General features: G+C 32.9%; 1 protein-coding gene across 1 annotated transcript; it reads left to right on the top strand.

Moving 5' to 3' along the window:
- The first annotated feature begins 1582 nt into the window (after positions 1-1582).
- LOC18041056 (indole-3-acetic acid-amido synthetase GH3.17) lies at positions 1583-3965 on the top strand. Its single transcript, XM_024184369.1, has 4 exons — positions 1583-2056; positions 2147-2248; positions 2363-3204; positions 3293-3965. Exons 1-4 carry the CDS (start codon positions 1710-1712, stop codon positions 3880-3882), a joined length of 1881 nt encoding a protein of 626 aa, XP_024040137.1. The 5' UTR covers positions 1583-1709; the 3' UTR covers positions 3883-3965.
- The last annotated feature ends 9756 nt before the right edge of the window (positions 3966-13721 follow it).

The following is a 13721-nucleotide window of genomic DNA, read 5'->3' on the forward strand; positions in this document are numbered from 1 at the left end:
ATTAATGAATAGATGATCCCTTTGAGTATATACATATGACCTTTATTTTATTTTATTTTGTTGATATAAAGTTGATTCAATTGAAATACGGTTCGTGGCATATCAGTACGGAACTAGAATTTCTTCATGTTATAAACTTCTCCATGTAAAATTCAAATTTACATTGGAAATTGATGGTTAATGAAAGAGATTGAAAAAAGTGAATTGGAGATCTTATGGGGAATGGGGGAGGCCTAGATAGACGAGAGATTGAGAGCAAATGGGGCATGGTCTTGTGAATTACAAAACGCAACTTGACACTTGCTAGCTTGATCATTTTACTTGATACAGCTAGTACTAGTCGTCTGTTTGTCCTCAAATCCTTCAATTAGCAAGTGGGTGTAGTTCAACGCAACCAATGTAAATTTTCATTGATCAAAGTCCTCCAATTCTATAAAAATCCTTCAATTAGCAAGTGGGTGAAGTTCAACGCACTTATAGTAAATATTACAATAAGTCTATACTACAATACATATTAAGGTAATATAATAATACTATTTTGACCAAAAATACATATTAAGGTAATATAATAATACTATTTTGACCAAAAAAAATTTACAATTTTTTTTAAAAAAAACCCAAAACACTGTACTTTGTTTTAATTAAAAAAAAAGAAATATAACTTTACAATAATGTTATCTCTACTTAATTTATATATCAACTGATGTGACATTATTTGATTGTCGTAAGTGATAATTAGTTATTAAAAATTATCATTTCATATTTAAATGGTGAATTTCTATTAATAATACATCAGTTGGTATATAAATAAAGTATCCTGATTAAGTAAATATAATATTACTCATAACTTTAATCAGCATCAAATAACAAATAGCTCTATAAACTGTTGTGAAATCAGAAATAAACAGCAATGATTAAAGCTCTAAATAACAGCAGAAGTAGCAATAAACAGCCACGAAAACCCCAATTCAAAATTAAAACCCATGCAAAAATTTAGCAAAATAAGAAATTCATCAATTTATAGAAACCGTCCAATTGTGAGTAAATAGTATCACTTGACGCAAATTTGAGAAATTGGGGTTTGCATGCTTTCAACTTTTTTTTTTTTTTAAACTTTTCAACTGAAATAAAAACACTGTGTTTTGGGATTTTTTGTCAAACTTTTGTAAAATTTCTTTTGTCAAACCAGCATTATTGTTCAAACAATAATGCTGCACAAGAACCGCAAACATGATCTTAATCTGATATCTTAACAAGCCCCATGTCTTCAAATTTAGCTTTTGCTGCCGCACTCTCTTAACAGAGCAAGCTTCATGCCATGATTGCAATATTGTCCGATTATCTCGTTATGGGTTTAAATTGATCATCATCATTATTAATGATTGAATACTTAATCACTAACCAAAAGAAAATCTTAAACAAACAAATCTTGTCATTAGCTTTGAAAGTCTAATTAATTAATTTTTAATTTTATAAGAAGGGACTGTTGGTTGTATCTGTTGGTATTGACCAGTAATAGTTTTATCTAATTATATCACAGCTTGAACTGACCAGACAAGGCCATGTGTGTAGGACCTTCTTCCCTTGCATTTCCTTCCTGAAAATCAGTTATTTAATCATTCGCCCCCTCCCCCAATTATAATCTTTCAGCAGCAGCTACCCCTCAAACACAAGAAGCCTTTTGAAAATAATATGAATTGTACTGCTTGATGAACAAACAGCCGGTAACATTGGCAAGGATGTTGCTACCACCACCACACTATGATCCAAATGATAACGAAGCTGGAATGAAGCTTTTGGAGGACCTCACCACAAATGCATATCAAATACAACTGCAGGTTCTCAAGGAAATTTTAACCCGAAATGCGAAAACTGAATATCTTAAAGGCTATTTCAATCTCAATATTGGCCATTTTGATGTAGACGCGTTACAAGTTTTCAAGAAAAATGTTCCTGTTGTGAATTATGAAGATATCAAGCCTTACATTGAGAGAATTGCCAACGGCGAGCCTTCAGATATCATTTCAGCTCAACCAATTACTGAGTTCCTTACAAGGTGCAAAATACACACACACACACACTATCTTGTCATATTAATTCATGTTCTTTGTTAAAGTAATTGACTTATTATTATTATTTGTTGCAGCTCTGGAACTTCAGGTGGTCAGCCGAAAATGATGCCATCAACTGATGAAGACTTGGAGAGGAAGACATTTTTTTATAACATGCTTATTCCCGTTATGAACAAGTGAGTAGCAACGTTTTGAAAAATGAATGCAACAGTAACCCAAAAGAGGGGGACAAGGGGCAATTCATACAAATGTCACTGAACAATTTTTGTTTCTGTTATTTCTACTTGCAGATATGTGGATGACTTGGACAAAGGGAAAGCAATGTACTTATTGTTTGTGAAACCAGAAATTAGAACACCATCTGGTTTGATGGCGAGGCCAGTGCTAACAAGCTACTACAAGAGCAACAGCTTCAGGAACAGGCCATTCAATCGGTACAATGTTTACACAAGTCCTGATGAGACCATCTTGTGTCCTGACAGCAAGCAGAGTATGTACTGCCAATTACTCTGTGGTTTAGTACAACGCGACGAGGTTCTAAGGGTTGGTGCTGTTTTTGCATCTGCCTTTTTACGCGCTATAAAGTTCTTGGAAGATTACTGGAAAGAGTTATGCAGCAATATAAGAATTGGTCATGTAAGTGACTGGATCACGGATCCCAGCTGCAGAAATGCTGTATCCCTAATACTTGGAAGGGCTAATCAAGATTTGGCTAATTTGATTGAGAATGAATGTGGTGGGGAATCATGGGAGGGGATAATTAAGAAAATTTGGCCTAGAACTAAGTACATTGAAGTAATTGTAACAGGTTCTATGGCCCAGTATATTCCAATACTTGAGTTTTACAGTGGTGGGCTTCCGTTAGTTTCAACAATGTATGCATCTTCTGAATGCTACTTTGGTATAAATTTTAAACCACTTTGCAAGCCTTCTGACGTCTCTTATACCCTCCTCCCTAACATGGCCTATTTCGAGTTCTTACCGGTGGAGAAAAGCAATGGAGAGTTGACTCAAGAGTTCCAGTGCAATGGCATTTCAGATCAGGATTGCCAACATGATGAAACCGAAATTGTTGATCTAACGAATGTGAAACTGGGTCATTGTTATGAGCTTGTTGTCACAACTTTTACAGGTAGCTTTACCAATTCATTAGCATAAAACTTTTCATACTGTATGTCATTGGGTGAGTGATCTTTTTTTCCGTTTAATTTTCTTTGCAGGCCTATATAGGTACAGAGTTGGAGACATTCTTATGGTTACAGGATTTCACAACAATGCTCCTCAATTCTGGTTTGTGCATCGGAAAAACGTGATCCTGAGCATTGACACAGATAAAACCAATGAAGAAGATTTACTAAAAGCAGTGACAGAAGCAAAGCTACTTATTGAGCCTCTTGGGTTCCTGCTAACTGAGTACACTGCCTATGCTGACACTTGCTCCATTCCAGGTCACTATGTAGTATTTTGGGAGCTTAAGTCAAAAGGAAGTAATAATTTGTCAGAGCTTGATACTGATATAATGGAGCAATGCTGCTCTAGAGTTGAAGAATCACTTGATTCTGTGTATAGGAGGTGCCGGAAAAAGGACAATTCAATAGGTCCATTGGAGATAAGGGTGGTGAAAGATGGAACCTTTGATGCACTTATGGATTTTTCTGTATCTCAGGGCTCTTCTGTTAACCAATACAAGACCCCTAGGTGCATCAAATCTGAGGAAGCAATAAACCTATTGGATTCAAAGGTGGTGGGAAGGTTTTTCAGCAAAAGAGTTCCATCATGGGAGCCATTTGGAATAACAGTAAACAAATAAATGACTAGGAATCACAATTTGATTTGTAGAAGTTGTACTTGGCTTATTATTAGTTGTATGCCGGACCCCAGAATTAATTTGTATGCCAATTAGATTATTTAATAGCTTGTCTTCTTTGTTCAATTTGCAAAAATTCTTCTTAATTTGCTAAGTTAACAAAAAGCTAAGTACAACCATTGCTATATGATGATACCATTACACCTTCGCACATGATGAATGACTTTTTTGGTAAGGAGAATAGACAGATTTTCATCCACCAAATTTATTTAGCTAAAGTTGCATGGATGTGCTAAGGAACTGATGTTTCACTTCCACTTTCAAACATTATCATTTTCTTGAAATTTATTTGTAAAATATATCAAGTGAAAAATATAATGGATCAATTCTTATGGCTTTGTGTGGTGGGATTTTGCTTATCTCCTTAGTCGTGTTCGTACTTTTTTTTTTTTTTCTGGCCCCTCAGTACTTATCAGGTATGTTTTACGAGAGACTACATTTGGTATTGGTTTTATAGCCAAGTGGGCGTGTTCTCATCAGGTTCGTCAGCGGTTCCTAGGTTATCCAGACCTTCGAGTTGGTTTGATTGATATTCTTCATTTGGATGCTTCTAAAACTCTTCATATTAGGTGATTGTTTTCTTTTATGCCTTGTTATGTTTTTTTCCTTTATATTAGAGGTTTTGGTCTTTCTCCCTCATTTTGTATCTCATTTTCTGATCTATATTACAAGTAGGAATCTAACATAATTCCCCCACCATCTTGATGATTTTAACAAAAAAAAAAAGAAAGATAAAATAAATTAATAGCTGTCTCATGCTCGTAACCAAATGGTTTTTAAACATTAGATCCCACATAACGTAAGGTAGGGAAACCAAAAGATGACATAATAGATGAGGCAATTTTAAAGAAAATATTGAAGGACACCCATGGAACTCAACACGTTGCTCCCAGGCTGTTGCGTGGCTCTGAAAAGCAATAAGCTCAGAATTAATAGACATTTACATAACTTCCTTATCAATCTTTGGTCTGCCACCCAAGATAGAAATAATAAATGAGAACTTTCTATGTAGTTATATACAAGGCCCTTATACGACGAGGTAATATGCAGGCAAAAGCCAACAACTGGATGGGTTCTTGACTTCTAGCGTTGCATCTTGTATATAGAGAATATGGGCCCAAAATTGGCCAAATGTACTTAAAAATAAGTGAACTAAAAAATTAATATTTATTATGAAAATAAGAGAATATACAAGGTCTAAACTTTTAAAAAAAAATTAAATAAACGAGTATACATCACTCGATTAAAAAGTAATTTTGCAATAATATAATTATTGTTCATTTTATTTTATAAGAATTTGAAATTGAAACTTTCGTGTCTTATTAGTGAGCCAAATTACCACCCTAATGGCCAAACACGGAGGCAAAGGTCAACAAGCGGCCACGAATACAGGAAGTTAGGGTGAGATTCATGAACCGTGGACAAAAGAAAAGGGGACAATGAGAGCAACCCAAGGCGACATAAAACTGTACAAAGGGATATGGAAAGTCTTTACAAACAGGCCTTTGAGCTTTGTCTCAAGCATTTATGGGGAACATGTGGCCTTAACCCCTCCATCTCTACCCATAATCAGAGACATCCGCTCCTCCCCCACCTTTCATTATACCATCACAGTAGAATGTATGGCTCTATTTGCATTTCTTCTCTGTCTTTTCTTTAACTTCTCTAATCAAAAGAGAGCATCCATTTATTATTTGTGGGTCTGCGAAGAAAGGCTCTTGCCACCTAGCTTTCATCATATTTTTAGATCTTTCTAAAGCCATCTTAATTCTTAAGTTCTTAACGAAAGCCTTGATAGCTGAATTCATTCAATGACATTCTCACGTTGATGTTGTCTAATTAATCTACATCTTCAACTCTAATTAAAGTTTTCTAATATATCATCTATGCTCTATGATTTTAAGATTATGATAAGTGATCAAATATCGAAAAGCTTAGTTGTCGATGAGGCTAGTTTGATCAGAAAAAATAGTCTATATTATTGGGACCTTTTACTTTCACCGTAAAAATCAAGTTCATTGGATTATTCCGGACAAAACTAACATTTCTATTAATTGTTGCATTGATAAGCTCAATTGTACCCCTTCGGGCCTCCTGGCAAAAAGTAGGAAAATCTAGAGAGTGTCAAATCAATGTCTAAAGTGGTTGGCAAATCAAATGAGAAATGACAGTTCGTTAAAGCACTCGTGTGCCGGGGGAGAAAGACAAGCTCTGTAGCTGTCTTTGACTCAAACCCCGGAGGGTTGTGCACCCTTATAAAAGCCCCAAGACCCCACAAATAGAATTGAGATCGGGACTATTCCATTGCCATGTTGTGTCCCGAGTCTCTAGAGATAAAAAGCTTTATTGTGTGAAAATGAAAAGACTATAATTGTGGGTCTTTCTTGTTTTAACAAAATCGGCACGCACGCACCCTCCGTCTGACACCGTGTATTAGATTTGACATCACATACCCATGTCTGCCTTACTATTATATCTTGATATCTAAATAAATTCATTGGTATGGGTAAGTCTTCTATGGTGCCATCACTGACATGTCACAATTGTGAGGGTATAGTTCGAATTTTGTGGAGGTTAAATTCTTTCCTTAATTATTACAAATAATTAAGTGATGACAATATTTTTTTTTACAAAATTTGAGGGACAGTGATTCATAAAAATTAATATAAATTAATCTTAATAATATTTTAATTATAAATATCAATAGTAGTCTCATATAATATATGTTATACTTTGATTGTAATATTATAGTCAGATTCTAATATTTACAATTAATGTAAAAATAAATATTATTATTCAATCATTAATTTTCCATCCGATTTCGCAGACGATTTTTCACAAAATTCATAGCTAAATTGCTTTTTTTGCTATAGTTGTGGCAATTGGTAAAACGAATGCTAATATCACCAATAAATAAGCTAATGAATACAATTTATTATTTTTAGTCTCAACCATTTTTTTTGCTGGCTTATCAATGCCTTTGAATCTTAAAAATTTGTTTTCACAGCCCACATCCATAGTGTAAACATTAAATTGAATTTCAAGTACCATAAGATCCATTCTGAAAAAATCATTTGGATAAAACTCAGCAAGGTGAAGTAGTTTTTGTTTGTCAAAAGTTGCAAATGAGTCATTAGGGCATAAACATACCAAGGAAAGAAGCAACTCAATATTGATCTCATTGAAACAATTGTTTAATTCTTAAAGTTGCATGTCCTTAATTGCATAAAATAATTCAACAAGAAAACGATGCATATTTGTGAACTTTTGAACCTTATGTTGTGATCTTCCTCGAGCTTGAAAGGAATCATCCCTATTAGGAACATATCATGCTTCATACAATAAGAAGAAGTTTCACTAAGTAAAGTCCCATCCATTCTCTCTTATTTTTTACGAGTTTCTCTTATACACTTAAATAATTTCATAGTATTCACAATGTTTTGGTCCTTTTTTTTTTTTTTGTAATGCTTGTGGTAACTCATGTGCAAATCCAAGTATACAAATTAAAGCTTGATAATGTTTTTGCTCAGTCTCTAGTAACCATGCATCATAATGTTGGCACTAAATGTGGTTTAGTGAATGAAAGTCCAGTTTACTTATGGCATAGACATTTCGGTCACATATCTAAAATATGAATAGAAAAATTAGTAAAGAATAAATCTTTTTAGATTTGGATTTTACTAATCTCGATATTTGTGTGGATTTTATTAAGGGAAAATAAACAAAGGAGTCATAAGAATTATTTTATCACCTTTATTAATGATTTTTCACGTTATTGTTATATCTGTTTGTTGCATGAAAAATCTCAATCAGTGGATGCCCTAGAGTTATTTATTAATGACGTTGAAAGACAACTGGATAGAAAGGTGAAAATTTATTAAGTCTGCAAGAGGCAATGAATATTATGAAAGATACATTGAGAATGGAGAATCCCTGTCCATTTGCTAAGTTCTTGAAGGATGTGGCATATGTGCTTAATATATAATGTTAGGTACACCATAATAGAATGGTATAGTAGAAAGGTGTAACCGTACTTTAATAGATATCTTTAGGAGTATGTTAGGTTACTCATCTTTATCCTTATCCCTGTGAATAGAAACATTAACCATCATCGCTTATTTGTTAAATAGGGTTTTTAGTAAGCTAGTTCTAACGACTCATTTTGAACTGTAGACAATAAAGAAGCCCAATTTAAGAAACCTACATGTTTGGGGCTGTCAAGTAGAAGTAAAGATTTATAATTCACGTAAAAAGAAATTAGATTCAAGGACAACTAGTGGATATTTCATTGGTTATTCAGAAAAGTCTAAAAGGTACAAATTTTATAGTCTTAACCATAGTATGAGAATTGTTGAATTTGGAAATGCTAGGTTCATTAAACATGGTGAAATTAGTGGGAGTATGGAACCACGAAAAGAGAAAATTCAAGAAGATAGACTGCAAATTCCTTTGCCTGTGACTTCTTCTAAAGTTGTTTTTCCTATGGTTATTGAACGCATTAATAACTTTCAAGTACAACAAATAGATGACCCAATGCAACATAATGAACTCGTCAATAATAAACTTGTGGTAGTTGAATCACAAGAAATAACATTATGACACTTGTAGATTTTTTTTCATAAAATAGTACCTATTGTGATGATTTTTTAAAATCATAACCAATAATCTCATCCTCGCTCGTGTTATATTTTGTAATGAATAATATTTTTTTAGGACCCATTAATTGGTTACCTAATCAAATGTTTGGCGATAAATAGAAAATTAATCGCAAAAGGGCATGCTTTTTTTAGCGCAAAATATTCCCTCCAAAGTTGATCATTTTTTGACAAAATATCATCTTTTATGACAAAAAGTATGGTAGTGAAATATAATTATAGGTGACATAATTATTTCGCAGCTAAAAGAGGGACATAAAATTAATTAAACCATTTGTGACAAAAAATCTTAGTTTCCAAATCTAGTATGGTTTTGATTAATTTTAAGACCTTATTTTTTTTTATCATGGATAATTACTTACTGTGACAAAACTAAAAAATAGTAGTTTAAAATTTTTTCATGAGTAATATTATATTTCATGACCTTTTCTTTTTCAAAGCCACATTATTTAGTATTTGATTCATTTTTTTTCTTGTGACAAACTTTAATACACTGAAAAAAAAAAAGAATAATAATCAATAGTTTTCCCAATTGTATAATATTTTGTGACCAACAATGTTTTTTTATGTATTTGATTAAATAGTTGATATTTTATCCTATTAAAGTGTGAAAACATCAATCTAGCTCTGTTTACTGTTAAGAAGATTTAAGGGAAAAAAAAGTCATTACCATCTTCTGACGAAATTTTAGGTGATAATTTATGATCGTCATTCTAAGTAAGAAGTAAATTGAAGTTTATCCTAAAACATATTGAAGGAAAATTCTCAAATTTTACATAAAAACTTGAACTTGCTTGAATGTTAGCTTCCCTCAAAACTAATAAGTTAAATATCTTTTTTCTTGAAATTAATTACACACATTATTGTTTATTATTTAACTCCATACAAATTTTGTTTAACTAACTATGTTAGATTAATAAAAATTAAAATAATAGCCTTAAAATAATTAACTTGGATTAATAAAAATGATTATAGACTTTTTATTAAACCAATATTAACAAACTTGTAATTGCTTCTTTTTTATTTTTAGAAGAACCCTATAATAGTTAATTACGTTGGATTTATAAATATATAAATATATATATATATATACACATACACACACACACACACACACACATATATATGTATATATATATATATATATATATATATATATATATATACACATATATATGTATACATATGTATACATATATATGTATACATATGTATATATATATATGTAATTAATGTCATTTTCTCCTACAAATAGGATCGAAGGATGGATGTGCTTTCGTTGGATTTCGATTATTAAAACTCAAAATAAACAATTGCTTGAATTGGGTCGGCTTTATCAAATTTTAGAATATATTACCAGATCTAAATTAAATAAATTTGCTTTGGATCGCGGTTGGTCAATATTTTAATAATTAAAACGGTATGTGGCGTTCGGTTCCCTGGTCAATGCTCGAATCAAAGTCGAGCCTATAGGATCTAGATCTGACTTAGAACAGATCAATAATCCGCATGTCCAGATTTTCCAGCTGATATACCATTTTAATTTTGCTTTACCGAGTAATTATTAGATTCTTTTAACGAGGTTGGTCAAATTTTTAAAGATTCTTTACCAATTATTTATTAAATTCTTTAGCAAACATAGCAACAATCATGCATCTAAAAGGCTTGGGTGCATACACAGTACCAGATCTGGTTCCCAGAAATTGTGCTCTGAGGGAAAGGAGGGAGAAAAGAAGATTTACAACTGAGGATTGAGATCTGGTCTCGTTGCCTCAGAGGAACGTAGCAGTTTTAAAGCAGATCTGATATAGATCAGTCTGCAGAGGATGCATAAAGTTAAATTGCTTTAAAGTAAATTGCTGAAATTAAAGTGCAGAAATTTAAACATGCATGCAAAGCTTTAAATAAAATTACAAATGCTTTAATGCTTTAAAATAAATTGAAAATAAAATGCTTACATTGATTGATTTTTCTTTGTAAAGAAGAAAGGGAAATTAATCTTGAAGGTAAGGAACTATTCTGTGAACAGAAAAATTTCCTTGAACCCTTCGGATTCCTGATTCCCAGAGAGAGAGAGAGAGAAGAAGAAGAAGAAGGAGAGAGAAGAGAGAAAAGCTCTAAACTTAGAAATGAAAAACCTGAGGAGTCTTAGTCTTCCTCTCGGTTTTTATACAAATTAAAAATTTTAAACTGTAGACTGTAGCGGAACTGTAGTATACAGTAATCTTTGGAAGTCGTCATTGTTCACTGTAGCGAAGGTTGAGGAAACAATAACCTTTGGATCGTATCTTTAAATAGTAGGTTCTTTGTATAATTGTTGAAATACTATACGGGTGAAGAGACATGTGCGCTCTCACTTGTGTCCAAAGGACCACCCGAAGAAAATAATACAAAATGGGTATTTACTTTTTTTTTTTTTTGCTGTGCAAATATAAATGTAAAGGTTTAGTATTTTATAGGGGAGAAAATGCCGAAACAGTCATCTTCATTTTCGTCACCAAGGGAAATAAAGGGTTCTTCGTTGCCGGAGGTGCTTGAGGAGGAACTTGCAACAGATGTTTCGGACCTTGTGGCGAGAAGCTGTTGCATAACTTTAAAATACTCATCTTCAGTTTTAGCACTGTCTAAAAGAGATTGGGCTTTGGATTTTTGGGTAATGAATGTTTGTTGGGCTTTGGAGTGTTTAATGGTGGGTTGGAGAAATCCTTTGGCAGAGAGCCAATTTTGGACTAAGGCTTCAGTCAATTTTGACTGTTCATCAAACTTCGACCACCATTTTACTTTAAATGTTCTTTGTAATACAAGTTGGGTTTCTTGGGTGTGATATCTGAGATTCCACATCCATACCTATGGGAGGAAGAAATTTGTACAGAAACAGAGAAAGGGGGGAAACCTTTTCTCAGATTCAGAAGGAGTATAATGGGCTTTGAACAAATTTAAACAATGGATTGCATTTGGTGTTAGGATATCAGGGATTGGGCCAAAATGATTCCACCATTGTTTAAACCAATTTGGAAGGCTTTGAACAGTTATCTTTGAATTAAAGAAAAATAACCATGAATGGGATTTCTTTGGGTTTTGGATAAAAAATGTGTTAAACCAAGCTTGTTGGTAATCCCAGTAAGAGAAAACCAAACAGTGTGGTAAACGCATTTGGAAATTGGAGGGAAAACGTTTTTGATTATAGAGTAAGTCACCCCATTGTTTTGGGCTTAGAACTTTTAAGATGGTGGCCGTGGAATAGGCCGGTTCAGAATGGGTTTCACTGAGAAAGAAATGTTTAAACTTTACAGACTCAGTGGCTTCTAAAATACTTTGATAATAAGGCTGGGGTTTTGTTAAATCCCACGGTTTAAAAAGCCAGCCTTTAGGGAAAAATTTTGAAATTGCTTGGAAAGGATCAATGTGGTAAAAACCATCTTCCATTGTTAAAATGTTTTGAAAATGTGTTTTATCATACCAATCGGAGGTTTTCTTTGAAGAGGTTGGTTGGGAAAGTACAATCTGAGAAGATAAACTTTCGCCAGATAAAACAACATTTTGACTTTGGGAAGGAGGTTTTGAAATCTCTTTAGAGGATGGGTTATCTTCCTCGGGGATTTGAGAAAGGGCTTTAGATTTTGAAATACCTTGTAAGGCAAGCATAAGCTCGGGGGACTTTGTAATGGATTCCATCCACTCTTTTACTTGTTGTTCAGAGGAGATAGCTTTGTATTGGGTTTCTTGTTCTTCTTCAACCATTTCAATCCAGGATTTAATGGGTATAGCTGAAGAAAGTAATTTTTCTTTAGAGGGAGTAGATTGAGGTTCTTTGGGGGTTTTTGTAGGTTCGGTATCTTTGAGAATAGCTTTACCTTTGTCTCTTTTCTTCGGCGGCATTATCTATTTTGCAAAAATTCTCTGGTTAGAAAATCAGGAATAAAATTTGTATCACCTTTAATGAACTCAATATCAAAATCAAAAACACTTAAAATGGCTTGCCATCGTGCAAAAATTTATTTTGATGCAATGTTTTGAACATATTTTTCTAAAACATGTTTTGCAGCTTTGCAATCGATTCTAAGTAGAAATTTTTGATTTAATAAGTCATGTTGGAATTTTGAAATGCATAAAACAATGGAAAGAATTTCTTTTTTGATGGTTGAATAATTCTTTTGGCATTCATTCCAATGTGCAGAAACATATTGAACTATCTGTTCCTTATCATTATCTTTTTGCTTTAATATGCCTCCATAACCTAAATCGGATGCATCAGTTTCAACAATTTTAGGTAATACATGATTTGCAAGAAATAAACATGGGATGCTTTTTACAGAATTCTTTATAAGTCTAACTACTTTAGTATGCTCATCGGTCTAGGCAACAGGATTCTTTTTTAACCTATCATGCAAAGGTTTGGACATCCTATTGATATTTGGATAGAAATCAAGAACATAATTTAGACTTCCTAGAAATCTTTGCAATTGAGTTTTATCAAGAATTTTATCAGGAAACTTGTCTGCAAAGACAAGAGAACGCTCAATAGGGGTAATGGTTCCTTTGGAAATATGGTGACTTAGGAACCTGATCTTTGTTTGAAACAAAGAGACTTTAGACTTAGAGATTGCTAAACCAGCTTTTCTGGTAGCAAGGTAAAAGGTCTTTAGATGTTTAAAATGTTGGTCGATGGTTTGAGAAAAAATCAAAACATCATCGATATAAACAATGCAAAATTCAGAATAAGGGTTATAAATATCATTCATAATTCTTTGAAATTCTGAAGGTGCATTTTTCAACCCAAATGGCATAACAGTCCACTTATACTGTCCAAAAGGAACAGTAAAAGCGGTTTTATAACGGTCTTTTGGATGAATTTGAATTTGCCAAAAACCTGATTTCATGTCAAATTTGAAAAATAAGAAAGCAGAATGCAGTTTTTGAAGCAATTCCTTTTTGTTAGGTATTGGGTACCTAATCCATTTCAATGCTTTATTAAGGGGTTTATAATTTATGACTAGTCTTGGTGTTCCTCTTTCAATTTCAGAATTTTTGTTTACATAGAAAGCAGCACAAGACTATGGGGATCTAGATTTTACAATGAGTCCTTTAGACTCCAAGTCTTTTATTTCAATTCTACAATGTTGTTCC

Source organism: Citrus clementina, unplaced genomic scaffold, assembly GCF_000493195.1.
Source record: "Citrus clementina cultivar Clemenules unplaced genomic scaffold, Citrus_clementina_v1.0 scaffold_5, whole genome shotgun sequence".
In the NCBI taxonomy this organism is placed as follows: domain Eukaryota; kingdom Viridiplantae; phylum Streptophyta; class Magnoliopsida; order Sapindales; family Rutaceae; genus Citrus; species Citrus x clementina.

Coding starts and splice junctions, on each gene's coding strand:
- LOC18041056 (XM_024184369.1), top strand. CDS start 1,710: ATGAACAAACAGCCGGTAACATTGGCAAGGATGTTGCTACCACCACCA. Junction 2,249..2,362: donor CTTATTCCCGTTATGAACAA/GTGAGTAGCAAC, acceptor TTCTACTTGCAG/ATATGTGGATGACTTGGACA. Junction 3,205..3,292: donor TGTTGTCACAACTTTTACAG/GTAGCTTTACCA, acceptor TTTTCTTTGCAG/GCCTATATAGGTACAGAGTT.